General features: G+C 52.5%; 2 protein-coding genes across 2 annotated transcripts; one reads left to right on the forward strand and one right to left on the reverse strand.

Annotated features, from left to right (window-relative positions):
* ATF5 (activating transcription factor 5) lies at window positions 1-4184 on the reverse strand. The gene is made up of 3 exons (XM_021681381.1): window positions 3918-4184; window positions 2294-2591; window positions 1-1330 (listed from the first exon to the last, which is right to left on the reverse strand). Exons 2-3 carry the CDS (start codon window positions 2469-2471, stop codon window positions 666-668), a joined length of 843 nt encoding a protein of 280 aa, XP_021537056.1. The 5' UTR covers window positions 2472-2591; window positions 3918-4184; the 3' UTR covers window positions 1-665.
* On the forward strand, window positions 3841-27643 carry NUP62 (nucleoporin 62). The gene is made up of 2 exons (XM_021681380.2): window positions 3841-3993; window positions 24839-27643. The coding sequence occupies exon 2, from the start codon at window positions 24903-24905 to the stop codon at window positions 26499-26501; it is 1599 nt and encodes a 532-aa protein (XP_021537055.1). The 5' UTR covers window positions 3841-3993; window positions 24839-24902; the 3' UTR covers window positions 26502-27643.

Here is a 27643-nt window from a genome sequence, read left to right on the forward strand (position 1 = left end):
AAATTCTTCATTTTATTTCTGCTCACAAATCACCAAAAGGATCAGTCCTTGCAGCCCCTCCCCAAACACCTCCACAAACACTGATTTCCTCCCAGAGCTAAAATGAACACCCAGTCACCAATTATGGCCATCCCCCGCCCCGCCCACCTCCCCGTCTACCTGCATATTCATCTGCTCTGTAAACTTGGCCACCTTTTGGCTTCCCACCCAAATACACTTCCCCAAGGTCACTTGGCTTGCTTTTTGCTTATATCGTTAGTAGGGTGCCGTTCCTGAAACCCTCCCTGCCTCACGTCCCCAGCTCGCTCTCCCGTCCTCAGTTGCACATTCATTCTGCATAGCTTCCTGGCCTCACTTCCCCGTCTGAGAGGCCAGGTTTGCAAGCTCTCCCCTACTCCCCGAATTCCCTGCGGGCTCCAGGCCCTCAGCTGTTACGTGAGGAGTGTAGATGTTGACTAAGGCCAAACACTCCATGATTCTGGGGAGGGAGAAGGGGAGCAGATTCAGAAATGGACAGGAGAGGAGACAAAGATAAAAGGAGACGGGGAGAAGGGGAGAGAGACAGACAGGGGGATGATGGAGGGACCCTCCCACCTCAGCCCCAGAAAGAGAAGTGAGTTGGAGCTGAAGACCAGTGCCCCCTATGGCCCAAAGCCCCTGCCCCTCTAGCTGTTCCGGGTCCTCTGGCTTCGAGCCTTATATACCTCGATGAGCAAATCCTTGACATATTGGATCTCACGCTCCACCGACTCAGCCCTCTCCCTCAACTCCCGGTTGCGTGCCTCCAGCCCCTGGCACTCGCCCTCCAGGGCCTCGCCCTCTGCCCGCTTCCTCTGGCGGTACCTCAGAGCTGCTGACTTGTTCTGGTCTCTCTTCTTTTGCTTGCGGTCCCCTCGGGTGGTGGCAGGATTGGGGTAGGGGGCCGGGCGAGAGGGCGGAGGGGGAGGAGGAGGGGGCTGCTGTGGTGGGGGCAGGGGCGCCAACCCTGAGTCTCCCTGCCCGGCCTCGCTGCGGCAGTAGATGGCCAGCAAGTCAAGGGTATCCAGGGCAGGGGGCTGGGGGAGGTCAAAGGTGGGGAGGGGGAGTGGGAGGGGGAGGGAGGGTGCTGAGGGTGGGGGCTGCGGTGGTGGGGAGGATGGTGGGAGGAGTGGAGCATCAAGGAAGAAGTCTTCCATCTGTTCCAGCTCCTTCTTGAGGAGAGAGGCCATGGCTTCCAGGTCAGGTGGGGGTGGGGAAGGTGGGGGGAGGGCACCTGGGGGCAAGGGGGGTTCCAGGGGCAGGAGGGCTGTAACGTCCACCCGCTCAGTCATCCAGTCAGAGAAGCCGTCACCTGGAGGATTGGAGGAGGGACATAAATGTCATTGAGTTCCTGGTCTTCCACCCAACCTGGTGCTTGTTCACACCTGCTTCATTCATGCCATTCATTGAGTGACACCACCAAGCAGACAATCAATCAACCGACCAATCAATGAATCATCAGGCTACTCAACAAATCAACAAACCAGCCAACAAACAAACATCTAACCAACCAGTTAACCAACGAATCAACTACCCAGTCAACCAACTTAACCACCAGTTGGCCAATCAAGGAACTGAAGGAATCAGTCAACCAACCGGTCAACACCTTAACCAACCAGTCAATGAACCAGTCAACCAACCAAATGACCCAAACAACAAAAGTCAACCAGACATTTCTTCAACCATTCCAACATCCGCTTTACTGATTACCCTATGTCTGTAGTTTCTGATTTACTCTCTATTCTTAAAAGGCAAACTAGATCACACACACAACACAGCCTGTTTCATCTTTAATTCATTAATTATTGAGAACCCACTATGTGCCAAGCATTTGGGATACACTAATGAATAAAATAACTTCTGCCCCAGGGCTCCTGGGGATGCTGTTGCCTATACCTGAAAAGCTCTTCCCTTGGGTCTTTTCATGGCTTATTCCTTCCCAGCCTTTAGGTCTCGGCCAAAATGTTACCTATGTGTTTCCTGGCTACCCTCTCTAAACTAGGGCTGTTTTCATTTTTCAGCTCAGCTACTAAGTGTTTCCCACTTATCCCAACCCATCATCACCTAATTTGTCTTTTGTCTGCCTCCCCAATAGAGTGTGAGTTCCAGGAGGACAGGGATTATGTCCGTCTCGTCTCAGCTGTATCTGCCAGCACCTAAAGCAGCCCCTCATGCATTGCAGGTACTCAGTAAATATTTATTGAATGAATCACTGAATTCCCCCCTGCCCCCATGGCCCAGCTCAGCCCACCTCCATTCCCCACCTGGCCCTTACCTGCCAGGGGCTCTCCTCCCCCTGGGAGCCCGCCCTCCAGGGCTCCCCCAAGGATTTCATAGGGGCCCAAGGGGGCAGGAGCCAGGGGGAGTTTCCCATAGTCTACGAGCCAGCCCAGACCGCTAGCTGGGAGCAGGGCCCTGTCCAGCTCCAGCCCCAGAGTCGCCAGGAGTGACATGGCGGCAGCACCCGCTCTGGGCACGGGTGGCAAATGAAGAAGGCTGAACCGACAGCTGGAAGGAGGCTCTGGAGGTTGCTCAGTTGGGCAAAGACAGGCACCAAGGCGAAAGTGGAAGACCTACAAGTGAGACAAAAGTAGGTGGTGTCAGAAGCCATCCTCATCCACCGCCAAAGTCTTAGAGAAATCAAGCCACACCTCCATGTCCCCAGGGTCCTCCCTTCCCCTTCCAACGGGGCTTGAGACTGCACCCTGCCCTATCGGAATTCTAAATCTATTCTTTCCCCAAATCTCTGAGCCCCACCCACTCCCAAGGGAATTCTCTTTAGGTCCCAGTTACTTTTCTTAGAATTCCCAAGCCCCGCTCCTTCCAGTACAGAAACCTAATGGTCTCCCAAGGGAATTTCCTTAAGCCCCACCCACTCGCCCCACTTCATAAAAAACTCAATCCCAGGAGAATTTTCTTCCAGCCACACCCCCTCCTCTAAAGCATTTTCTTTAGGCTCCACCTCCTCCCAAGAAGCCACCTCAAATCAGTTCCCAGGGGAAGTCCCCCAGTCCTGCCCCTCCATTAACGTGGTCCATCTACCAAGTCCCAGGGTTTCCTTTGAAATTTGTGATGACCGCCCCAGTCCTGCCCAAGTCTCGCACCCCACCCCTTCCGATGATTCCCCAGAGGCCACGCCTTTTCTCCGATCGAAACCCCACCCCTCGGCTAAATTTGCCTGACCACGCCCCTTCGCACAATGGACTCCACCCTCCCCAAGCCCCGCCCTTCGCGGCCGCTGTGATCCTAGTTCCACCCCCTTCTTAACCGGTAGCCTCTAGGCCTCGCCTTCCGCCCTGTCAATCTAAGTCAGCCCCCCCGACACCGCCCCAGCAGGTGCCTGAATGAAACGTAAATTCTGCTGTGCGCCTGCGCAACGTGGAGCCGGGAGAGTGGAGGGGGCCGGCGGAGAACCGGTCCCCAACCCCGACCCTTTTCACACGCGGCTCTCTCGCTCAGGGCCGAAGCGCATGCTCCGCTACCGATCCAACTGCTCTCTCACGCCTGCGGGGGTTGGGGGAGTCAGTGCGCATGTGCGGCTGCTTACTGTCCGCCCTTCACAGAAAAATACGGGATCTGGTGGGCTTGTGCACGTGAGCAACGGCTCGCGGACAGACTCGTTTGCCCCTCCCCCTTGGGGCTAGTGCGCAGGCGCACCTGCACGCAGACAATCTTTAAACGCCAACATTCTCCCGGAGAACGCACCCTTCCCGCCATCGATCCGAATGCGCATGCTCGGCCACGTACCAACGGGGCGTCTTTCCTCTTTTGCGCCTGCGCGACCGTGATTCCTCACTCTCGTCTCCCCACCCCACCCCCACCTCGACTGGTCGTGAAGGCCTCGAGCTTCGAAAGGGCGGGAAAGGCGGTTGGAGAGGGAGGGGCGAGCGGTTACTCACTCCATGGCTGCGGAAAAGAGAGGCGGCGGCGGCCTCGGCTGAAGAAAAGAAGGCGGTAGAGAAGAGCGCAAGCGCGGTGAGCGCGGAGACGGGCCGGGACACGGAGGGGTCGCGGCTACAGAGCCATAGCCAGGGCTATGTGGGCGGAGATGGCGTCTCGGTGGCCTGAGGAGAGATTGTGATCTGAGGACGGGGAATGAGGCGGCCCCGGGGACTGGGGACAGATATACCGAGGGTGGCGCAGCACGGCCCGCCCGGATTCTTCCGCGCCCCGCCCTGCGAGGCCCCAATCGGGAGGCGGGCCTGGCCCCTTCCTCTCGGGGATCCTGGGATCCAGTCCCCTCCTCCTCCCGACCCCGAGAGTTCGGCATTTTTCTCTCTGACCTGGGGATCCAGCCCCGTCTTCCTTCCTACCCCAGGGGTTCCGGCCCCCTCCTCCTGATCCGGGCTGGGTGGCCCTTTGCTCCCTCTGACTCTGGTTCTCTGTCTCTCTGACTCTGAGGTCCAGCCCCCGCCCCCCCACCCCCCTGATTCTGGGGATTCGGTCCCTCTTCTCTGAGACCTGCACCCGTTCACTTTTCGTTTCTTTTGCCCTGCTTCCCGAATATCCGGCTAGGCACATGCTGGTCTCTCCATCCCCCCAACTGCCGCCCCACGCTGAGAACTCTGTGGGTTAGACTCTGGTCTGAGTCACAGTGAGACCGCGCGCTCCGTTCAGATCTCCTACCTGCGACGGTGGCGAATAAGTTCTGTAGTCTCGTAGATCGGGAACTACCTATAAAATGAGGAAAATAGTCAACTCTGCCTGGTGAGAATCAAATAATTCGATGCCTGTGAAACCCAGAGCCGGGTTCTTACGTGCCTGTTCGACGTATTTTATTTTTAATAACCCCACCCCTTCCTGGGGGTCCAGTCTGGGGTCCAGTCTCACCGCTTTCTCCTGCCCTGGCAAGAGCCCCAGACGCTGGACCATCCAACACCTACTAGTAGGTCATTCTTGTGTCTTTTTCACTCCTTCAGGGTGTCAGTAATCGCCGGCCATCCCCACCCTTCCTCGTTCCAGATGATGACGCTCAGCCGCATTCACGGGGCGCCGTTGCAGGGAAACAGGCATCATCCCCTTGACTCTTATCTTTTCTCCATCCTCTCTGCCCGCCTCCCATCAGCCCTTATCCTCAGCGCTCATCCAGAATTCCTTTCAGAAGGTTCTCTGCTTCAGCTGCCCCCCACCAGATCAGTTTACCAGCCCTGCCCCAAATAGGGAGATCTGCATTGCCCTTTACTACAAGAGAGGAGGCTTCCTGACCATTCCCTCCCTGTGCACTAGGCCCTCCAGTAGCCCCAGTAGGTGTGCGTCTTTGCTTCAGAAACCCCTCCATTTCCCACCTTGCATTTGTCCACAGCAGGACACCTGGAGTTAGCTTGACATCGAATGTGGCGGTTATGAGATCCAGAGAACCCTTATCTTGAGAGTTATCTGGGAATGAAGATTTGCAGGCTTCTGTTGCATGCAGGAAGTCCTTGGGATCTGACTACTTTCACTTAGAGCACTTACTGTCCACTCTGCCAGTATTTGAGGACTTGACCTATAGGGGCTAGGTTATTACCTAGGCAGCATAGACTAGCAGCTAAGCGCAGATTCTGGCACCAAGTTGTTGGGTTCATACCTTGACTACCGCACTTACTAGCTTACTGGCAATTTCTCTTACTTCCCTGTGCCTCGGTTTCCACTAATAGTACCAGAATAAAGTATGGAGATTAGTTAATAGAAACGCAGCAGTATACATGGCAGGTAACAGTGCTTACTCCTGGGACACCTGGCTGGCTCAGTCTTGGTAAAGCATGTGACTCTTGATCTCGGGGTTGTGAGTTGGAGCCCCACGTCAGAGGTAGAGTTTACTTAAAAAAGAAATAGTGACTACTACTTAGTACTGTTACGAGGATTCAGTGAGTTAATTCAGGCCAAGCACTTAGATTAGTGCCTGGCAAACAGTAGGTGCTACGTGGGGGGGGGGGGGGTTATTGTTGAGGTGGATGTGTTTTATTTGCACTGTTAAGTAGTAAGTGCTTTAAAAGATCTTCCAGCCTTTTAAATGAGACTTAAGGGCCAACCTCCTTTCACTTCTCAGCATAGATATTTGAGCCATAGCAGGTAGGATTAGGGTGGACGCTCAGACTGCCTAAGTCCTGTCCGTCCCATGTTCCCTTCCCACCCAAAATCTTGAGTCTTCTTCTGAAAAGATCTTTCAATATGTACACTTGAACAAGGTATTTTTTAAATTAAGTTCTTATTTTTTTTGTTTGTTTGTTTTGTTTTGTTTTTAAAGATTTTATTTATTTATTTGACCGAGAGAGGGAACACAAGCAGGGGGAGTGGGAGACGGAGAAGCAGGCCTCCTGCCAAGCAGGAAACCTGATGCAGGGCTCGATCCCAGGACCCTGGGATCATGACCTGAGCCAAAGGCAGACGCTTAACCGACTGAGCCACCCAGGTGCCCCTAAGTTCTTATTTTGGAATAATTTTTTATTTACAGAAAACTTAAAAAGATAGTATAGAGAGTTTCCATATACCCCTCATCCAGTTTTCCCCATTGTTGACCTCTTACATCACTGTGGTACGTTTGTCACAACAGAAGAACCCACATCTGTATGGGCTTTTTTTTTTTTTTAAGATTTTATTTATTTATTTGACAGAGACACAGTGAGAGAGGGAACATAGCAGGGGGGGTGGGAGAGGGAGAATCAGGCTTCCCGCCGAGCAGGGAGCCCGATGAGGGGCTCGATCCCAGGACCCTGGGATCATGACCTGAGCCAAGGCAGACGCCTAACGACTGAGCCACCCATGTGCCCCCCCCGCCTTTTTTTTTTAAGATTTTATTTATTTATTTGACAGAGATACAGCGAGAGAGGGAACACAAGCAGGGGGAGTGGGAGAGGGAGAACGGTATGGGCTTTTAAAGTGCACACTTTATTCTGATTTCTCTAGTTGTTCTTAATGCCGTTTTTTTGTTCCAGGATTCCATATCACATCTAGTCATCGTGTCTCCTTAGCCTCCTGTGATCTCTGCAGTAGTTTCTCAGACTGTGCTAGGTTTTCATGACCGTGGCAGTTTTGAAGAGTGCTGGTTGCTTATTCTATATAATATCCCTCAATTTGGTTTTGTCTCATAGACTGGAATTACGGGTTTTTGAGAGGATGGCCAGGTAGGATACTTTTTAGTAACTGGAAATGAACTTGCTTAGTGTGGGAATCATGTTGCCAGCTGCATGCCGCATATGCTGACTGAGGAGACGTTGGGGCAGGGACCCTGGTCCTCCTGTCCCAGCCCCTTGCACCTTTTTCTCTCTCTAGCTGTTGGATCTCACCCTGTTCAGCCCTGGTGCCCGCTGTCCCACCCAAGCAGCTTGACTGATTCCTACTGAGTGGGTGCCAGCTTGCACACTTTAGCTCCCTAGCTCTTCCTGGTGTATTCTAATTTGTGGGTTGTAGGTCATCATTGGCTACCTTTGAGCCCAGGTCTTGGCACCCTGAGCCTTCTCCTATGCCTACTCTTGACCTGGACCCATGGCAATTCCAGGACTCAAATGCCTCTGCCTCCCTCAGCTTGCAGAGTCTTCCAGAGTCCAGGTGCCCCAGTCCCTTCAACTCCTGAGCTGGGGCTGGGAGCATGGGTGGGGCTTCTGGGGACTCTTTTTCAGTGCGGAGGAGACAGGCTTAGGGAGTGAGGTGCAAATTGCAGGCAGGTTGCATCACCCTGGCTCTTTGATGGGGAGGGGGACTTGGGGGGAGGATTCTCTGGGGGCCCTGGCTCACCTGGCAACAGTTACTGGTTAGCGCAGCCCTAGAGCCCTGAATTGGGAAGAGGTCCCAGTACAGCAAGGGAGGGGCCAGGAGAGCAGCCACCTGTGCGGGACCCTGAGTATCTGAGATTCAGTGCTGAGAAGGGGCCTCAGACTGCAGAAGCTAACCTACTTGTCTTGCAGGGGGCAAGAATGAGGTCCCAAGAGATGAAGAGGGTTGTGCACAATCACAGTGCTAGTTAGAGCCCAGGCCTCTGCAATACTGCACAGCTTCCAAGGCCCTACAAGCCCCAGGGAGAGCCTGTTTTCCCTCAGATCTGTGAGGTCCCTGACCCCCAGCCTAGGGCATAGCCTGCTGGGAGGCCACCTCATCCAGACCTTCACCTCAGGTTTGCTGCAGCTCACAATTGCCAAATTCTATTGATTCCGACCTGCTCCTCCCCATCTCCCCTGTCCTAGTGGAGGCCCTCCTCACCAGCCACCCCTCACTGGCTTCCCAATCAAGGTGACAGCCTGGCATGATGGAAAAGGGACAGAGTTTGCATCAGATGGGCCTAGAGTCTTTCTGAAGAGGCGCTAGGGCAGGTACCTGGGTCATGCGGGTGGGGGGTTGGGGGCAGGAGTTGGAGGCGGACGTCCTAGCAAACAAGGGCAGGAAGGCCAAGGCCATCCCAGTTGGGGAGAGGGCAGCGTAGGGGCCAGGTACGTGGAGCATTGATCTGCCACGTGGCCCAGTAGCTCCAGAGCCCTCCCCTGGCTCCTGCTGTGTGTCCCTGGGCAGAGGCAGCCACAGCTCTGCCAGCCGAGGTAGGCCCCGGGCTGCTGCACCAGCTCTGGCACCTCGGGTGTCTTCCGTCTTGTTTCCTGTGTGGCTGCTGTAACGTACCATCCTGAACTTAGTGGCTCAAGTCAACGCATATTTATTCCCTTTTAGTTCTGAAGACTCTAAGTCTAAGATAGGTTCACAGGGCTGTGTTCCTTCTGGAGGCTGGAGGGGAGAATCCATTTTCTTGCCTTTTCCAGAGGCGCCTGTGCTCCTCGGCTCCTGGCCCTTTTTGCATCACTCTGACCTTTGCTTCCATCATCTCCTCTCCTGTTTTCTCCTTTGATCTTCTTGCCCTACCTTTTACCAAGGCCATTATGGTTACATTGGGGCTCACCCAGGTCATCCAGGATGTCTTCATGACAAGATCCTCAATTTAACCGTGTAGGGTAATACATTCACAGGTTTTGGGGACTAGGATGTGGACCTCTTTGGAGAGCCATTATCCAGCCTACCATACCTCCCTTTGGGAGCCTGTTTTCTCATCTGGGAGATGAAGGCTAGGGTCAGCCTTAGGGAGCCCCTTCCCATGCCCACCGGGACTAGCTATAGGAAAAGGACCAGGCACACTGAAGGTAATTGGCCACATAGTGCCCAGAGCTCGGGATGCCATCACTTACTGCTGTGTGACCTCCAGCAAGATAATGTACTGTACCCCCCGTGTGCTGCAGTGGCCTCATCGTAAAGTGGGGACAGTAACAACCCTCAGAGGGCAGCGGATGAGGACCAAAGAGATAATAACGTGAAAAGGCCTAGAACAGTTCCTGGCTCAGCGAGTAAGCCACCTCTGTAAACCCAAAGGCCCTGTGTCAGGGAGAGGCCAGCAAAGCCCCAGGGAGCCCAAAAGTCACAGGTGCGGCTCTGGGGTGGCTCAACTTGCTGGGCAGTAGTGCCGGCCCGGCAGTGCAGAGCTTCCGATTTTACAGAAGTTGAAGTCCAGCAGTTTGTGTAAGATGCAAGTTTTTAAAAGGTTGGCAAGTAATTGAGAGAAACCCTAACATACCAGGAGTGTGGATAGACTCGGGCTGCAGGTCATCCCTGACCTTTGGTTCAGTGATTTCTCCCCACCCTCAGATCTGTAATCCTCTCTGCCCAGAGCAGAGAACAAAACGAACGAAGTACTCCTCATTCTAGAGTTGCTGAGAATTTGGACCAAACCCCTCCCTGCTGGACTGACCAAATTTGAGGAGGAGTAGGGCTTTGTTCAGACCCAGTCCCATGTAGAGTCTAAAGGGCTGTGTTTGTGGGGAGCAGGGAAGGAGGTCTCAGGAATTGTCCTTGAGGGTTGGGTGCCTGCCAGAGAGGGGCTGGTGTCTTATCACCCTGTCTGTTCTTATCAGCTGTCCATGCCTCCAGCCAGAGGCCACCAGGAACACATGGAGTTGAACAACTTGGGTTTCTTGCTGTTGCAGCTAGGGAGCTACCCACCATTGGGGCTCTCAGGGCATCTCAGTAAGTGGGTATTAAGGAGGACTTACGGGAGCTGGGTTAAGTTAGGTAACTTTGGGAAGGGTTCAGGGAAGCAGGCTTCGCTCTGGATTGGAGGCTGGGAGGCAGAGGCAAGTCGGGACTGGCTATCTTATCTAGAGCCAGGAGGAATGAGCAGAGCTAATGCTGTGGTTAATGTGAGAAGCACCCATCAGCTCTGAGCCAGGAAGGGGATTTTGGTCATTTTTATGCTTTGGACAACATTTGTGCTTTTGTCTGTGTTGAAAGACTGGTCTTATTTTGTCTTGGTCCACCACCGTCAGAGTGGCCCTGCCTGATGTTGGTATCCTCTGAAGTTGTTCTGACTAGAGTGTTCCAGGACCTGGCTGCCAGGGCTGCTTTCCCTTTCTCAGAGCAAACCAGCTCATCCTTCCAAATGGGGGAAGAGAAGTGGAGAGCCCCTGCCAAGGGGTGGGCCACACATGTATAGTTCCCACGGGGTGGCTTGAGCGCAAGAGGAAGGTAGCAGGACTTGAACCCTGCCAGCACTCCTGGGATGGCCAGGCATAGTGGGAGCTGAGGGGAGCAAGAGAGAGAGAGGTAGAGGCAGGGGACCAAAACGGGGAAACCTCATAGTCCCCCACGGCCCCCAGGTGCCCCCCGAACATGTGGGGGCTGTCCATGGAGAGCATTGGGTCAGGACCAGCAGAGCCCCACTCTCAGTTAGTTCAAGAGCCCTTTGCCCTTCTCTGCCTGCCCCCACCCAGAGCAGGAACAGATTCCAGAGGTAGGGACAGGAAAGAGCAGCTTATGCCCCCCTTCACTCCGAGCCTTCAGGAGTCTCGCCTGTGGCTGGAGAAGGTGGACAGCACTGAATTGGATTCAGGGTGAAACCTACACAAGTCTGGAAGGTGATGGATATGCCCGAGATGTCCTTAGAGAGTGGGAAGGGAGTACTAGACATGGCACGTGTTGGGGGGTGGGGTGGAAAAGTCACGTTGGAGAGGCTCGTGAGTACTTAGCTCAGCTCTGGGGTTGGACAGCCTGGGTCGGTACTGACTACCTGTGTGACTTTGGGTAAGTTACTAAAGTTCTCTTGACTTTAGTTTGCTCATCTGTAAAATGGGGTCATGAACAGTTCCCACCTCATCAAGTTGGAAGTCAATGCAGGTAAAGCACTGCAAACAGCCCAGCACATAATAAACGTCCAGAAATATTAGCATGGCAATTGATACCTAGAGACAGGTAGGGGCTGTGATTGGTTTCTGGTTCTCAGAGTCAAAGCCACTCTGCCGCCCACTTCTGGTGGCTTTTACCTGGTCCCCAGAGAAACCATCTTCATGGCAACTGTCTCTACCACAACCCAGCCTGGACCTTTTCCTCCCTCACAGTGACATCACTGCCTCTCCCCTGAGATGCTGGTGTTGATTACAGGGAGTGAGGCTGGGGAGGGAGCACGGGTGTGTGTGATTCTACAAAATAGAATTTTGTAGAATCCCACCTGCTGTGCTCTTAGAGTTCCCATGCCCAGCTGCATTTCTCAGGGAGCCCCTAATGGCCTCATAGATGACTGGAGCATTTCAACTCCTGTCTCCTTCCCAGGCCAGCTTTACTTGTCCCCAGAAGAAAGCATGATCCTATCTTTGGAAACTCCTCTGCCCAGCCCCTGCCCTCATGGTAAAGTCAGGACTGAGCCTGGCCCCTGCCCACCTCTGTAACTTCACTTCTGCCCTCTCAACCCCTTCCTGGCGTCCCATGCCTGGTTGGTTTATTTATTGGTTTTATTTTGAGGTATTGTATAACGCACCTCCATTTATGAAAGTGTACAATTCAGAGGTTTCTAGTACTTTCACAGAGTTGTGCAACCATCACCATAATCTAATTTTGAAACATTTTCATCATTCCCCAAAGAAACCCCATATCCCATACCCATTAGCAGTCACTCCCTGTTCCCCCATCCCTCAGCCCTAGGCAACCACTAACCTGCTTTCTGTCTCTAGATTTGTCTATCCTATTCTGGACATTTCATATGAATGGAATCATGTCATAGATGGTCTTTTGTCCAGCTTTCAATGTTCATCCATTTTGTAACATGTCAATACTTCATTCCTTTTTTTTTTTGGAAGGAGAGAGTCTTTTTTTTTTTTTTTTAAAGATTGTATTTATTTATTTATTTTTAAGATTTTATTTATTTATTTAATTGACAGAGAAACAGCGAGAGAGGAAACACAAGCAGGGGGAGTGGGAGAGGGAGAAGCAGGCTTCCCGCCAAGCAGAGAGCCCGATGGGGGGCTCGATCCCAGGACCCTGGGATCACCACCTGAGCCAAAGGCAGACGCTTAATGAAGGCAGACGCTTAACGACTGAGCCACCCAGGAGCCCAAGATTTTATTTATTTATTAGAACATGAGCAGAATGAAGGGCAGAGGCAGAGGGAGAAGCAGACTCCCCTTTGAGCAAGGAGCCCTTTGTGGGGCTTGATCCCAGGACTCAGATCATGACCTAAGCCGGAGGCAGATGCTTAACCAACTGAGCCACCCAGGCTCCCTGAGATAGAGAATCTTAAGCAGGCTCCACGCCCAGTGTAGAGTCTGACGTGGGGCCTGATCCCACAACCCTGAGATCATGACCTGAGCCGAAATCAAGAGTCAGACACTTAACCAGCTGAGCCACCCAGACACCTCTGGCATCTTGTGGTTTTAACACAGGTATTTAATACCATTCCACAAGGCAGCAGGCCCTTGCCTCTCCAAGCTTTTGCCTGTAATGAGGTGTTGACCTAACTCCTTCCTACCCTAACTCCTTCACATCCTTCAAAACCAAGCTTAAATATCCCTTCCTCTTCTAGGAGTGTTTCCCTGACCCTCCCCTTACCCATTCCCCAGGTGAAGGTAATCACCATGTCCCCTAGGCTTCCAGTAGGTTCTAACCAGAGCTCTTTCACACTGTCATCCTATCATTTATCTCTTTGTTACTCTCAGTAAATTCTGAATTAGTTGAGGACAAAAGATCTTATCTTAATCATCCTGACTTTGACATTTATGTTGACATTGGACAAGTTACTTAACCCTAAAAGGGAAATACTGGTGGTACCTACCTCGCAGTTGGTGGGGTCAGGACTAAAGGAGACAGTACACAAAAAGCACCTGGCACAAAGCAACCCTTGGATCTCTTTATTCCATTGACAAGCATTTGCTGAGTGCCTGCGATGGCCAGCAACTGTTACTAACACTGGGGGTACCACAGTGGGGATCACAGACAAAAATGCTGCCCCTCATGTAGCTGACATTCTAATGGAGAGACAGACAATAAATGAAATCCGTAAGTTCAGTATATTACTGTCTCAGATGGTGCTGAGTCCTAAGGATAGCCAGGAAAGGCCTCACTGAGTAGGTGACATTTTTTTAAATTTTTTTAAAGATTTTTTTATTTTTTGTCAGTACGAGCAGGGGGAGCAGCAGGCAGAGGGAGAGGGAGAAGCAGGCTCCCTGCTCAGCAGGGAGCCCGATGTAGGTAGGGCTCGATCCCAGGACCCCGGGATCATGACATGAGCCGAAGGCAGACGCTTAACCATCTGAGCCATCCAGGCACCCCAGTAGGTGACATTTTAGCAAAGGCTGAAGAAAGTAAAGGAGTGAGCCATGGGGACACTTGAGTTGAGCGTTCCAGGACAAGGGACCAGCGGGTGCAAAGGCCCCAAGGCAGGAATACTTTAGGCAGTCGAGAACAAGTGGGGCTGGAGTGGAATGATGGAGGGAAAAAGTGGCTGCCAATGAGGGTACCTTTTGGCTATTGGGAATAATGCCTCTGTGAATATTTGTGTGCAGGTTTTGTTTGTTTTGTTTTCAATTCTGGTAATTTTTTCTATTTATCACTCCAGTTTCATGAAGGTGGTGACCATATCATATTGTCTTTGTTTGCCCAGCACAGGGCCTGTCCCGTTCTAAGTTTTAGTGGATGTTTGCTGACTGAATGAATGAGGTTATTTGTGAATTACCCAGCACAGGCTGGTGTATAATGAGTGCTGAATGGTTAGTGCTTTTATCATTTTTAAATAAATGTAGTTGGTACATCAGATTGATGGAGCTACCTAATCTCAGGTCCTGGCAGGTTGTAGGGAAATGATTCTCTCCAGGAACTGCCAGTTAGAATAAAGATGGGTAGAGGCAGGTTGGAGGGCATTTTGGTTGCCCCCAGGAAAACCAAAATGCAAGTATCCATGGCCAGCAACTCTCCTTTTTGGGATCTGCCCTGGAAAAAATGCACCTGTGTCAAAGAAGGTGTGAACAGGCATGCTTGTTGCAGTATTGTTAATGAAAAGGAAAATTAGAATCATTTCATCTCCTCAGGCTATGAATGCATACACAAATACATAGATAAAAGATACATGGGGGTAGACGAACCATGAGAGACGATGGACTCTGAAAAACAAACTGAGGGTTCTAGAGGGGAGGGGAGTGGGAGGATGGGTTAGCCTGGTGGTGGGTATTGAGGAGGGCACATTCTGCATGGAGCACTGGGTGTTATGCACAAACAATGAATCATGGAACACTTCATCTAAAACTAATGATGTAATGTATGGGGATTAACATAAGAATAAAAATTAAAAAAAAAAAGATACATGACAGCAGTTACCTCACAGGTGTGGGAACCAGGGTGAAGGGTGGTGATCAAGAGAATTTTAGCTTTGTTGGTGATGTGCAAGACATTATTTTAAAGAAAGGACTCGTATTAATTGTGCAGCTAAAATTTAAATGTTAGGGATGCCTGGGTGGCTCAGTCGGTTAAGCGTCTGCCTTCAGCTCAGGTCATGATCCCGGGGTCCTGGGATGAAGTCCCACATCTGCCTCCTTGCTCAGCGGGGAACCTGCTTCTCCCTCTGCCTGCCACTACCCCTGCTTGTACACGCTCTCTCTCTCTTTTCCTCACAAACAAAATCTTTAAAAAAGGAAAAAAATAAAATTTAAATATTAAAAATGCAGTTAGAGAAAAAAATCTTTCTATAGAAAACAGTTCTTGGCAAAATAGGTAGGGGGCCCTGCACCAGAGTATTCCTCAGATCTCTTCCAGTCCCATTATTTTATATTGAGTTGTTGTTCTAGAACCTTCCTTAAAATCGACTCTTTTGTTTCCTGACTTCTTTTCCACGCAGGTCTTAACCTGATTTGTTTTCCCTATGGGAAAACTGCTGTTTTTCCCACCACCTGAGCTCCTTTGGGTATAATTCCAGCCTTGGAGTAAAGGAGAATGTAATCACTAATTAGCTGGGAAGTGACTTCTTGGGGTAGTTTTTTCAGGGAAGGAAGGAAGGAAGGGAAGAGAAGGCTTGGAACCTATGAATCCAAGAAGCATTTTGGTACCAGCTCGAGGCAACCCACAGGAGCAAACAGCCGAGGCGCAGGATGTTGGTGCCTCTGCCAGACTGGCTCTCCTCTGTCCAATGAGGATAATAAGCCTGCATAAAATGAGTCCTAAGATAGAGTAAGTGAAAATGGACAGTGGGTCTGACATGTGACGTTTCGTGTACAGAGGGGTAGAGAGCGCACTGCATTTGCTTAAATGCATCAAAAAAATCTGGAAAGAGGCACGGGAAATCCAACCGCTTATCTCCGGGAAAGAGAGCTGGTGGCTGTGGGGACAGGGGAGGACGGAGACCACAGTATTCCCTTTGGAATGTGGAACCACATGATCAAATTGTTTGTTCACGAAAAGAATTTAAATTTCATTTTTATTTATTTATTTATTTATTTTTTTATTTTTTTTTAAAGATTTTATTTATTTATTTGAGAGCGAGAATGAGAGAGAGCATGAGAGGGGGGAGGGTCAGAGGGAGAAGCAGACTCCCCGCCGAGCAGGGAGCCCGATGCGGGACTCGATCCTGGGACTCCAGGATCATGACCCGAGCCGAAGGCAGTCGCCCAACCAACTGAGCCACCCAGGCGCCCTAAATTTCATTTTTAAAAGAGCCACCACCGGGGGAGCCCCATGCTCAACAGGGAGTCAGCTTCTCTCTCTCTCTCTCTCTCAAGTAAATGAATAAATCTTTAAAAATAAAATAGCCACCACGTCATTGGGTAGATTGAGAAATGGAATATGTGTGACAAAGCAGCCTCATCAGTTAGCGTGCAGGGGTGTGTTGAAGAATCTAATCATGGGACACCACGTGGGGGAGAAGACCGGCAGCAGTGAAACAAGCTGTGAGGCTTTCTGCAGCTCCTCCCCCTGGAGAGCAGACAGACAGATGGACAGACAAGCCTCCTGTGTGTCCTCTTTTCACAGGTCTCTAATATTTAACACAAGTTAATTGTACCTGGGAGGTTGAAGGGCCTCGAATGTACAGTTCCTCAGGGAGGAGCAGGCTTAGGAAATTGGGACCAGAATCCCAAGCGGCCTAAGGCGGTGAGAGGGCCATTGGAAAGAGGCGGGTGTCAGTCTGCCTTCCCTGTTGGGGACACCGTGCACCTGTGGAAGAGAAGGCCTTCACACTGCCGTGAGCACTGAGGTTTCCCTGCTGCCAACTTGGCTTACGAAAGCCTGCCTTTCTCCAAGGCTCCATTCCGGGCAACCAGGGTTAGCCATGCCCAGCAGGCACGGTAGTTGTGTGAGAGCCTGACAGAGTGGCCCAGAACACCACGGGCTCCTCCCCAGCTGCCTGGGGGAGTCCTTCGAAACAAATGAGATCCTTTCACATAGAACCTGTGGCTTCATACTGCACCCTAGTCTGGCCACACCGACCCCTCACTGCTCTGGAGCCCTCCCAGCACACTGCTGCCTCGGCCTTTGTGCTGCTGTCTCTTCAGCCTGGACCAGTGGAGACTCTGCCTTGGCTGTTAGCAAGCTGCTCGGTGCTTATCAGTTGATTTCCTGGAGGGCTGGCTCTCTGAGCTCACCTGTTCCCTAAGGGTTAGAGGATTTTTCTTTGAGGGGAACTGATTCAAGAGATGTTTAAGAAGCAGAGTTGGCTGACTTGGGGTGAGTGGCCAATGAGCTCTGTTTTACATGTTGGTGAGACAACCCAGAGGAGAGAGATGATCGTGGGGGCGGCGGGGGGGGGGGGTGGTGGACAGCGGAGCACATTCAAATCTCCGTGGGGATCAGATTTCCCTGGCTGGGTTGATGGGGGCCAAAGGCAAAGGTCCCTTCAGTCTCTCACTTCCCCCCTTTTCTCTCCTGCTCCCACCTCCTGTGCTCCCCTTGTTTCTCTCCTCCTCTGGTCTCTCTGAGCCCGTCGTCACACATCCTCCCAAGTCTTAAATTGCTAATTTATTTTTTTTAAGATATTACGTATTTTTAAAGATTTTATTTATTTTATTTTTTTCTTTAAAGATTTTATTTATTTATTTGACAAAGACACAGGGAGAGAGGGAACACAAGCAGGGGGAGTGGGAGAGAGAGAAGCAGGCTTCCCGCCGAGCAGAGAGCCCGATGTGGGGCTCCATCCCAGGACCCTGGGACCATGACCTGAGCCGAAGGCAGACGCTTAACGACTGAGCCACCCGGGCGCCCCTAAAGATTTCATTTTTAAGTAATCTCTCCACCCAACTCAAATTTACAACCCTGAGATCAAGAGTCCCAGGCTCTACCAACTCAGTCAACTAGGTGCCCCATCAAATTGCTAATTTGGAGGGGTGGCTCCCACAGAGATAGCTCCTCCTTCCTTTCTTTCTGGGCTCAGCGTTGTTGGCAGCACCACCAGGTGGCCATGGGCTGAAATGTCAGGAGCATCTGCTCCAGTTGCTCCCAGAACTTGAATTAGTAAGAGGTTAGCTTTAACTGGGCCCCAAGGTGTCACGTGCTAAGCGCCCAGTGCAGATCCATGCATTGTAATCCCTGGTTTTCATATGAGGAAACAGGCATGGGGGATGAATTTAGAATCTAAGATCCCAGGGTTAGGAGTGGAGAAGCAGGGGCTCTGGCCAGAGGGCTGCTGCGGAGCCTTGCCGAGTGAATGACAGAAAAGGACGAACAAAGGCCCCTGTCCTCAGAGCGCACAGAAATCCACAGTCTGGACTTGTAATGACAGCTACGGGCCTATTGTCTGCAGTGCCTCCCCCCATCCTGGCCCATTAGTGGACTAGAAAACCCTGGATTCATAATCCCAAGCCCCATCGAGAAGCCCTGGGAATTAGAGCCCTTTGGCTGGACTCACTGCTGCCCCAAATGAAGTGGAGTAGAACTGGTATAAAGGAAGGAGACAGCAGCCCAGTGGAGGAGCCTAGTGTGGGTCACTTACATTTCTGACGTGTGGAGTTGAAGGACAGCTACGGGATCAGGAAGGGAAACAGTGTTATGGCTTTGTCTCCATTGGATGGACTAGCCTGGCAATCTCCTTCTGTGACCTGGCCCCCAACCCCACCTCCCCACAGCCTGCTGCTCCAGCCACAGCTGTACAGAAGCTGGCCTGTGGATATCACTCTCTCGGTGACATGTCTGCCCAGAGAACCCCATTCATCCTTTAAGACTTAATTCTGACATCTCTTCCTTCCTTGCTCCAGGCAGAACTTCAGGACTTAGCCCCAGAAAGATCTGGATTCCCATCCTGGGACTAGTGTTTGCTACTCTGTGACTTTGAAGAAGTTACATCACCTCTCTGAGCCTGTTTCCCATCCAGGAAGGATTCTTTGTGCTGCTACCTAGTATTCCTGGCCCAGTACCATTACATAGGTGGTGCTCCGTAAATGGCAGTTCTTAGTTGTCAGATAGTCACTCGCAGTTATTTATGGAGCGCCTTCTGCATGCTGGGGCACTGCCCTAGGTGCTGGGCATTGCAGTAGTGAACAAAAGCAGAAAATCCTGCCCTGTGGGCTGACACTGTCACCATCACCAGCCCTTCTCATGCTCCCAGGCCACCTTGTCCCTCCCTCTGTCAGAGCTTGGCCTGTCATTGCTGGGTTTCGCACACATCCCACACCCCTGGTGAGGTTGCCCCAGCAGCAGGAGATGTCCAGATTCTCAGAATCGCAGCTCTCTGTTCTTTTCCCACCAGCTCCCCGGCTTCCGGGGCCCAATAACTGCCACACCCTCTCCCCTTGGCCCCAGTGCACAGGGGCAGACCTGCCCTGGCCCCATCGCCTCTCTTCTCCAGCCTCTTCCTTGGCCCCAACTCCAGGATGTATTTCCCATCCATTTATCTAGGTTGAGTCCATCCTGTTCTTTCTCCCCTATTCCTCTATCAGCTTCCTGTTGTCGTAACAAATGATCACAAACTTAGTGGCTTAAAACACACAGTTGTCCTCTTACAGTTCTGAAAGTTAGAAGTCTGAAATGGGTCCACAGGACCTCCTGCCTTCTGGAAACTCTGGGGGAGAATCCATGTTTTGCCTTTTCCATCTTCTAGAGACCCCCTGCATTCCTTGGCTTGGGGCCCCTTCCTCTGTCTTCAGAGCCAGCAGCATAGCATCTCTCAGAATGTTCTTCCATGGTCACATCTTCTGTCTCCCCCTTCCACTTAAGGACCCTCACGGTTACATTTAGGGTCCATGCAGCCCATCCAGGGTAATCTCCCCATCTCAAAATCCTTAATTTAATCACATCTGCAAAGTCCCTTTTGCCATGTGAGGTCTCGTATTCACAGGGTTGGGATTGGGGGTGGACATGTATGGAGGCCATTATTCTGTCACACAGACGCCACACACACACACATTGCCTTCTTAATCCTTCCATTCCTTTGGTCCAAGGCTGAGATCCCCACATATTCATTCCCAAACACCCCTGTCCCGGATATAGGAAAGGGGCTGGGATAGGGAGAGAGGGAGAGTCCCTGGGCTTAACCACACTGGCCTCCTATTGTCATGGCCGTGCCCCGCCCCGCCCCCGGCTTTGTTCTAGCTTTTTCCTCGGTATGACTCAGTCAACCCCTTTACCCCCATGCTGCTGCCCTGATCCCCTTTCCCTGCCCCACTTTTTCTTCCTCCATAATGCTTAGCCTATTCTAGCATGCTGTAGGACTCCTTTATGAAGTTTGTTGTTTTCCTGTCTGTCTCCTCTGCTGGAAGAGAAGCCCCGTGAGAGCAGGGACTCATTCTCTCCGTCACAGCCATATTCCCAGGGCCTGGAACAGTGCTCATACATAGCAGGTGCTCAGATGTGTTTGTTGTGTGAGTTAATGTTGCACTACCGAGAGTTTGTTTTGTCTCTGTTGTCCTCACTGTACACAGAAGAGGGCTAAGTAAATAAATTAAAGTTGGGATTTGGAGTAGCAAAGAACTGGAGAGGTCAGGTTAGTGGACCTGAGTGAAGTTGGAGGTGATGGTAGAGAACCATGGTCCTCGAAGCCGGGGGACAGGATGAGTCTGTAGGTGAGAACCTTTGACTCCCCTGGGCTGTGAAGGCAGGCGGATGTGGTTTGAAAAACAAGGACAGGTGCAGGGCAGGCGGCTCTCTCAGTAAGTCGAGGACTTCGAGGCATCCCCTCCTCACTCCAGGCCCACATGAGCTATAGGTGCCACGTCTGCGGCCGCCCAGCCCTGAGCACCTGACCCAAGCGCTGTCAGCTGCTCTTGTAGGAAAGCTTGCCCCTCTGGTAAAAGGGGAAAATCCTGTATCAGAGCTCAGAATAGTGTGTATCTGTTCAGACACATTTGTGAGAAACTCCCAAAGAACGGGTCTTGGTTGACGGCTCTGCTCACTTGAGACAGCCACTGCAGAAACATCACTTCATTTCATTTTTGCACAGACTTACACGTTTCCCAGATTGGGGTTCTCTCTCCTCTGTCCCCAGAGTCCTGGCTCCTCGCTCAGGCTCTTGGCTTAGACCATCACCCCAGCCTCCTCCCAGCCACCTGACCCTTTAGCTTCTTCTCCTCCAGTCAATTCCCCACACATGTATCTGGCCGTGTTAGTCTCCCCAACCCTCAAGTCCCTGCATGGCTCACTCAAAATGAAGTCTGGGCCATCAACACGTCCTTTCCCGACCAACAGCTCCCGTCACATCACACAGCACTGTGCACACATTGTGCTCGGGATTCCCCGAGACCACCGTTAGGTTCAGTGACTAGCTGGAAAGACTCACAGAACTCAGCAAAGCTGTTAGATTCATGGTTACAGCAAAAGGAGGGAGGTCAGTCGGCAAAGGTAAAAGGTGCACCAGGAAGAGTCTAGGATAGAGACGAGGTGTGAGCTACCCGTTGTCTCTCCCAGTGGAGTCCTGTGACAACACTTAATTCGCCCATGTGGAGTATTGCCCTCCAAGGAAGCTCACCTGAACCTTGGTGTCCAGGATTTTTGCTGGAGGTCGGTCACGTAGGCCGGAGCGTCTGTGTGACTGACCGTCATTAGTCTCTTGCCCCTGCAGAGGTCAAGCTGTCAGGGCTTGCAGGTTATCTCACAGGAAACTAGAAAAGGGCCAGTCTTTTCTTTGGAACGTGCAGGGTGTGGATAACCCAGGCCTTCTGAGTCAGCTCTTTACTCCATGCACAAACACTCCCTCCAGCCACACCAAATCACTTAGCACCCCAGAGACACCTGTGTCTCAGCTTCTCTCTGCCTCACCCAGGCCCTTCCTCTCACCCACCTGACCGACCCTGGCTGACCTCACATCCTTCCACACTCAGCTCAGGAAAATGCTCCCTTATGTGACCCCTCCCCACTCTCACCCCCCACTGTCCCTGCCTAGAGCCCTGGTACTGAAGTTCATGTTTGCCCTGTCTCTGGCTACCTCAAGGGCAAGAGCCATGGTTTAGGTGACCTCTCTGGGCCTCACTCTCCAGGTTTATGAAATGGACCTGCTTTTCGAGTAAGTGAGCAATAATACATCTAAAGCACGTAGCACAGGGCTGAATCAATATGTGTTTGCCACTGTTAGTAGATCCCTAGCATGTGTAGTATCGGAAACTGATGAGGCATTTAATAAATGGTGAACCATTAAACCAGAAAAGCCCCCACAGACAATTGTTTTTCTTTTAGTTTTTTAATAGTTGCAGAGAGCTTTTTATAAACGCTCTTGTGGAAAAATTTAGCTGCAACATATTAATAGAAACTCTCTTGGGCTGAGGTCTTGAGAAATGAAACACGTAGGTGTAGCTGTTCAGATGCTTTGGGCTGCCGGTAACAGCAAACCTGGCTTGACATGGCTCTCGAGTGAGGAGGTGTGCGCTCCCATGCGAGAGGGGGTCTGGCGCAGGGCAGTGTGGGGCACCAGCGGCCCTGGGGGCTCAGACATAGCTGTGGTGAGAATGAAGGGACCTTTCCCAGGAGCCCCCAGAAGAGCTTTATAAAAATGCCACAACCAGGCCCCCCGCCCCCCAAAGAGACTGCCCCCGTTGGTCTGGCAGCAGTGTATATTCTGAACACCCACCCCTGGAGGTGCTGATGGGCAGCCAGTTGAGATCTGCTTGCTTAAACCAGGCGGCCCCGGGGGCAGAGTGGACCACACTGAGGTCATCTCCCTAGAAGCATGTGTCTGTGTGGAGGAGGAGAAGGAAATACCGGGGTCTGCCAGGAAGGCAGAGGGTGCCGTGGAAGTTGGGAAGGGGCAGCCACAGCAGGTTTCCTCTGGCCCAGGCCACGAGAGGATTCCTGAGGACACTTGGAAGAAGTAAAACTGGCCCTGAAGAGAGAGGGAAGAGGAAACAGGACTTGTGGATGCCTTCTCTGGGCCAGGCACTTGGCTTCTCTGTCGTGACCTTGTTTATTCTTCACAGTGGGAGGGGATCATCCTTCTCGTTAGAGTTGGGGAAACTGAGGTGTAGAGAGGCTCAGGAGTGACTTGCCCCAGGACCAACGGCTCATAGCAGAAGCAGAGTTCAAATCTGGGTCTTTTCTTTTTTTTTTTTTTTTTAAGATTTTATTTATTTATTTATTTGAGAGAGAGAATGAGAGAGAGAGAGAGCACATGAGAGGGGGGAGGGTCAGAGGGAGAAGCAGACTCCCTGCCGAGCAGGGAGCCCGATGCGGGACTCGATCCCGGGACTCCAGGATCATGACCTGAGCTGAAGGCAGAAGCTTAACCAACTGAGCCACCCAGGCGCCCACAAATCTGGGTCTTTTCTTTATGTCTGGAGAACCAACTTTGTGCCTGAGAACAGGGAGCTGTGTTGCTGCTGAACTACCTCAGCTGTTTTAGATGAAGGGAAAATAAGCTCTGCGGGGTATTGGGTGGAGGCTGGGGTACAGCATGGTGGCCATGCCCCAAAGCAGGGCTGCATGCCCTGTGACCAGATGGACCAGTTTGATGGAGTGGAAATAAAGAGGGGTTTACAGCCCATGGCCAGGTTCAGGGCCTACTGTGGGATAAGAATTGACAAGTTACTTCCATATGAGCCTCTCTTTCCCTGTCTTTGCATGGGGACCATCATCCCAACCTCCCTGTAGGACTGTTGTGAAGTTAGCTGAGGGTCTGGTGGCTAAGGAGAATGTATGTAGCATGGTACTGGGCACACCAGGCTGCCTGGAAATCACTCTGGTGTCTACATTGGAATCGGCATTTCTCATCATGCAGCCACAGCGTGAGGGGGCCTGGGAGGGGCGGGGACCCACGGAGCAGTGGCAGCCGACCATGAATTCCTGTTAAACTTGAGGTCAACTACAACCCCCAGGTGTCTGAGAACTTATTTACAGCCGGGTGTTCACAGGTCCTCCTGGGCTCCCTTCTCTTTCCTCACCAGAGCCAGTGCAGGACCCTGTGAGCATGTATGAATCCTCTGGGCACATGATCACTTTCCCTCTCCTCCCTCCCTTCTCCTCCCCACTGTGTGCAGCTCAGCTGCAGATGGCTGGAAGGATGAGGGGGTGCCCCACATGCACATTCTCTGTGCCCTACACCCGTAGGTGAAGGAGGCCACCTCCTCTTGAGTCCCTGGAGAGAAATCCCAGGGGAGGTCTAAGTTAGCTGACTTGGGTCCCATGTCCACCCCTGAGTTAGAAGGAGGGCAGGAGGGACACCTGGGTGGCTCAGTCGGTTAAGCGTCTGCCTTCAGCTCAGGTCATGGTCCTGGAGTCCCAGGATTGAGCCCCGCATTGGGCTCCCTGCTCGGCAGGAGGTCTGCTTCTCCCTCTGCCCCCTGCTCCCCCTGCCTTACTCTCTCTCTCTCTGACAAATAAATAAATAAAATCTTTAAAAAAAAAAAAAAAGGGCAAGAGGACGTTCCAACATGCCTCCATCCTCCTAAATGGTCAGGGGTGTGCACAGATGGGGCCTTTAGGTGCCTCGTGCCCTGCCATACAACTCCGCTTTCTGGGGCCTCTCTGTGAGGTCCAGAAAGACACTCAGGGTGGCACTCAGAGCGGTCCACCACCTACCACCTCCCACTTGGCATTCAGCAGGGAAGCCTAGGGAGCAGGTCCTGAAGTTGTTACTTTGTGTGCTTCTAGTCCCACTCTCCAGAAGTGCCTTGAATCTGACCTCCTCCTCAGGGGCTCTTTGGCCTTCTCTAGGGCAGCAGATAGTCCTGCTTGTGCTGAATGTGGCCGTGCCTGTCCCAAGCACATCTAGTGCCTAGCATGTGACCCCCAGGGCATGGGCTTTTGCTTCTGGATCTTTCTTTTCTAGTTTTAACAGGGCCTGGCTAGGTTATAGCAGGGAGTGGGATGGTGGCCACATCCTCTTTTTTTTTTTTTTTTTTAAAGATTTTATTTATTTATTTGAGAGAGAGAGAATGAGATAGAGCACGAGAGGGGGGAGGGTCAGAGGGAGAAGCAGACTCCCCGCCGAGCAGGGAGCCCGATGCGGGACTCGATCCCGGGACTCCAGGATCATGACCTGAGCCGAAGGCAGTCGCTTAACCAACTGAGCCACCCAGGCACCCCGCCACATCCTCTTAATTATCCAGTCCTGCCACCCTCCACACTGCTCCATCTTGCCAGTGAGGTTACCTTCCCCAGGCTGCCATCTGATCATGTGACTTAACTCTGCTTTAAAAATCTTCCCAAGGTTGTGGACACTGACGGATCTGCTTTGGGAGCCCGAGTAGCTGCCACCACCAGACTCTGGAGCCATGAGCGGGTTTAATTTTGGAGGCACTGGGGCCCCCACAGGCGGGTTCACATTTGGCGCTGCAAAGACGGCGACAACCACGCCTGCTACCGGGTTTTCTTTCTCTACATCTGGCACTGGTGGGACTCCCAATTTTGGGACTCCCTCCCAACCGGCTGCAGGCACCCCTTCTAGTGGCCTGTTCTCGCTCACGACCCAAGCTCCAGCAACACAGACCCCAGGATTCAGCTTTGGAACCACAACTCCTGCTCCAGGAGGAACTGGATTTTCCTTAGGGATCAGCGCGCCAAAGCTAAACTTGAGCAGTGCAGCGGCCACCCCGGCCCCGGCCCCAGGCCACGCTGGCGGCTTTGGGCTTGGCAGCAGCACCCTCACCAATGCCATCTCGAGCACCGTCACCTCCAGCCAGAGCACAGCCCCCACCGGCTTCGTGTTCGGCTCCACCACCACCTCTGCTGCTCCGTCCACCACACCGGGAGGATTCTCATTCACAGGCGGAAGCACGTCCCAGACCGGGGCCTCAGGTTTCAATATTGGCTCGATGGGGACGTCCACCCAGCCCACGGCCCTTGCCGGATTGCCCTTCACTCCCGCCACCCCGGCTGCCACCGGAGCGGGAGCCACCCAGCCAGCCGCTCCTGCCCCCGCTGCTGCCACCACCAGCGCTGGGCCCACGCTGTTCGCCTCGCTAGCCACTGCTCCGACCTCGTCCCCCGCCACTGGGCTTTCCCTTTGTGCCCCTTTAACGACGGCTGGAACTCCCGGGGCTGGAACGCTGGGCTTCAGCTTAAAGGCCCCTGGAGCAGCTTCTACTGCCTCCACAACGACATCCACCACCACCGCCGCTGCCACCACCGCCACCACCACCACCACCACGGCATCCACCACCACCACGGGCTTCGCCTTGAATCTGAAGCCACTGGCGCCAGCCGGGATCGCCAGCAATGCACCAGCTGCCGTGGCCGCGCCACCTGGCCCCAGTGGCAGCACTGGGGCATCCGCCAGCCCTGTGATGACCTACGCCCAGCTGGAGAGTCTGATCAACAAGTGGAGTCTGGAGCTGGAGGACCAGGAGCGGCACTTCCTGCAGCAGGCCACACAGGTCAATGCCTGGGACCGCACACTGATTGAGAATGGGGAGAAGATCACTACCCTCCACCGTGAGGTGGAGAAAGTGAAGCTGGACCAGAAGAGGCTGGACCAAGAGCTCGACTTCATCCTGTCTCAGCAGAAGGAGCTGGAAGACCTGCTGAGCCCTCTGGAGGAGTCGGTCAAGGAGCAGAGTGGCACTGTCTACCTGCAGCATGCCGACGAGGAGCGTGAGAAAACCTACAAGCTGGCTGAGAACATCGACGCCCAGCTGAAGCGCATGGCCCAAGACCTCAAGGACATCATCGAGCACCTGAACACGTCTGGAGGTCCGGCCGACAACAGCGACCCACTGCAGCAGATCTGCAAGATCCTCAACGCACACATGGACTCGCTGCAGTGGATCGACCAGAACTCGGCCCTGCTGCAGCGGAAGGTGGAGGAGGTGACCAAGGTGTGCGAGGGACGTCGCAAGGAGCAGGAGCGCAGTTTCCGGATCACATTCGACTGAGTCGGCAGCCATCTTCAGGGCCTGTGGGTTCCCAGGGTGTTGGGGGCAGTGGGGGACACGCAATTACTGTCTAGTTTTTGGTTGCAGTGAATACTTGTTTGTTCCTTTCTTTCAAATGACAGTGCCGTTGAGAACAGTTCTGTGGTTTGACTTTGCATTAGTGAAAACAGAAGTATTCTAAGGTCTCTGGTCCAGGCAGCAGCCTAGTGGGTGTGGTTTCTTTGCATATCTTTTTGTGTATCTCAGACCCCTTTCACTATGACCCCCACCCAACCCATCCTTCTTGCTCCAGCTGAGTGCTAGAGAAGTGCTGGAGAAGTTCACCCAAAACCCATCTTCTCCCAGTCCCAGGGTCTGCTGAGCAGCCACTCTGCCCAACATAATTGTAGGTACAGTGAAGAGAGTCTCTGTCCTCGAGGACACGGCATCCTGGTGTAAGGTGTGTGCATGTGGAGATTCACTATAGTACGAAGGAGGGACTTGTGAATAGGACCAACTGTGGGATGTAGAATTTCAAAGGAGGAAGGACCAGTCAGATGAGGGACTTGAATGCAGTGTTGAGAAAAGGGTCAGACTCACACTGGGGAGGTCTTTACCTTGCCTGGCTGACAGGCCGCTTCATCCTCCAGGTCTCCTTATCTTAGGCCTCACCTCCTCCAGGAAGCCCTCTCAGCTGCCCCAAGGCTGGGTCAGGTGGCTGTCCTGTGGCCCCTACGCCACACAGAGCGTGCATCTTTGGTAACACTTGCTGCACTGTCTTGTACCAACTGTTTACTTCTCTGCCTCCCCATTAGAGTGTGAGCCCCTGTGGGCAGGGACTGTTTTTTGTCCCTTCTGTGTCCTCAGCACAATCCCTCTCACATTTTTGAATGAACAGACAATGGAGATGAAACACGGCATCAAATGTTCATCCACAAAATACCTGCTGAAATGGCCACAGGTGCCAGAGGCGGCCACAGACTTGGGTTGGAACTTACCAATGCTGGAGCAAACCTAGTCTGTTACAGTGAGATCCATGGCGTCCAGAAGACAGAAGCCAACCGGTTGTTTCCTGAGTGTCTTTTGTATTTGTCTATACTTTACTGCACTGTCTGAGATACCTATGACTATATTTTGCTTTCCTAAATAAAAGTTACTGTGGA

The sequence above is a fragment of the Neomonachus schauinslandi genome, chromosome 16 (genome assembly GCF_002201575.2).
Source record: "Neomonachus schauinslandi chromosome 16, ASM220157v2, whole genome shotgun sequence".
NCBI classification, from domain to species: Eukaryota; Metazoa; Chordata; class Mammalia; order Carnivora; family Phocidae; genus Neomonachus; species Neomonachus schauinslandi.